At 35.2% G+C, this 1,357-nt stretch overlaps 1 protein-coding gene across 1 annotated transcript in view; it reads left to right on the forward strand.

The window, feature by feature from the left end:
• The first annotated feature begins 866 nt into the window (after positions 1-866).
• LOC111406685 overlaps positions 867-1,357 on the forward strand; it is an 11,218-nt gene continuing 10,727 nt past the window's right edge. Inside the window, exon 1 of the mRNA XM_023036070.1 lies at positions 867-1,055. Coding sequence (XP_022891838.1) covers positions 867-1,055 — 189 coding nt within the window. The remainder of the gene's footprint in view (positions 1,056-1,357) is intronic.

Below are 1,357 nucleotides of genomic sequence, written 5' to 3' on the forward strand. Positions count from 1 at the left end.
TTTATTGAGTTTTTGTTTTCTTTTTCTTTATGTTCTTCGTTTTTTTGAGTCTTTAATCCATAAAAGTTTCAAAGTTGTTTTTGTGCTTATTTAGCATCCAAATCAATTTTTGTTTATTTTGCAGGTATTGTAGTTGAATTTTTGCGCAAAAAAATTCAAAAAAAATTTGAAAGTTACCAGCAGCATTTGATTTTATCTGTTTTTGCGTAACAAGGGGGTATATACATATACATATATATTTTTGTCTTGTCCAACTCAAAATTTAAGAACCACTTTTTTGAATTAAAAGTTTACATTCAAAAGTGTCCAATTCTTTTTGCTTCTCTCTTTTCTTTCTTTCTTGGGTCTTTTAAAGTTATAATTTTTGCCCACATCCTAGTTTGAATTATTCAAGAATAAGACTTGATCAAGTCTGAATGAGTTCTTTAAAGCACTTGAGCGGAAGTATTGAGTGAAAAAATGTAAAAGAAGTGAGACTAATAGAGGAAAAGAGCCTATTTGAGTGATAACGCGGGGCATATATTACTCTAGATTTAAGATGTCAGAACGAGACGATTCAACATCAAGCAAGAACAACAATCAAGTTAATTCGTCGGAAGCATTGATACGATGATTTGAAAGGTTGTGAAGATATGAGGGATATGTTGGATAGGCAAGATGCGTGAATGGCAATGTAAGACTTATTGATTGCCAATTTACGAAAGGGAGTTTCCAATGCAAGGAGACAATGTAGGCGGGAGTCTAGGATAGAGAATCCTAGTGATTATGACGAGGATAGTGGAATGGATGAAGATGCGATAGTGGATGCTGACTTTGGGAGAGTAAGAGATAGATGAGTTAGGTATGAAAGGAGGGATAGAGAACTTATGGGAGATGTAGTTGATGGTAGTATGGGCAATAAGGAAATGGAGTTATTAACGATTAGAGCGACTGTTGAGGATAATATGGGGGCCACTATGACTCGATTTTTGATTCGTTTGAATAGGAAAATATTTAATATAATGGAGTTGCAACATTATGTGGAGTTGAAAAATGTGCTACATGTGACTATGAAGGTAGAGAGGTAATTGAAGAGGAAGGTAACAACTAGGTATCCAGCGGGTTTTAATCCTTCTTGAAAATCAAAGTTGGATAGTAACAAGGGAGACGGGGCAATTTCGAAGAGCGAAGCTAAACTACCGAAAGGAAAAGAGGAAAGTGCTAACAATGTTACATCCAACGTCATCTAGGAGTGGAAACATCAAATGTTTTAGGCTTTCGGGGTTAAGGCACGTTGCTTCTTAATGTCCCAACAAAATGGTAATGATTTTGCTAGACAATGAAGAATGAACAAAAGTGATGAGGATTATGGTGACAT

The sequence above is a fragment of the Olea europaea genome, chromosome 12, assembly GCF_002742605.1.
Source record: "Olea europaea var. sylvestris chromosome 12, O_europaea_v1, whole genome shotgun sequence".
Lineage (NCBI taxonomy): Eukaryota > Viridiplantae > Streptophyta > Magnoliopsida > Lamiales > Oleaceae > Olea > Olea europaea.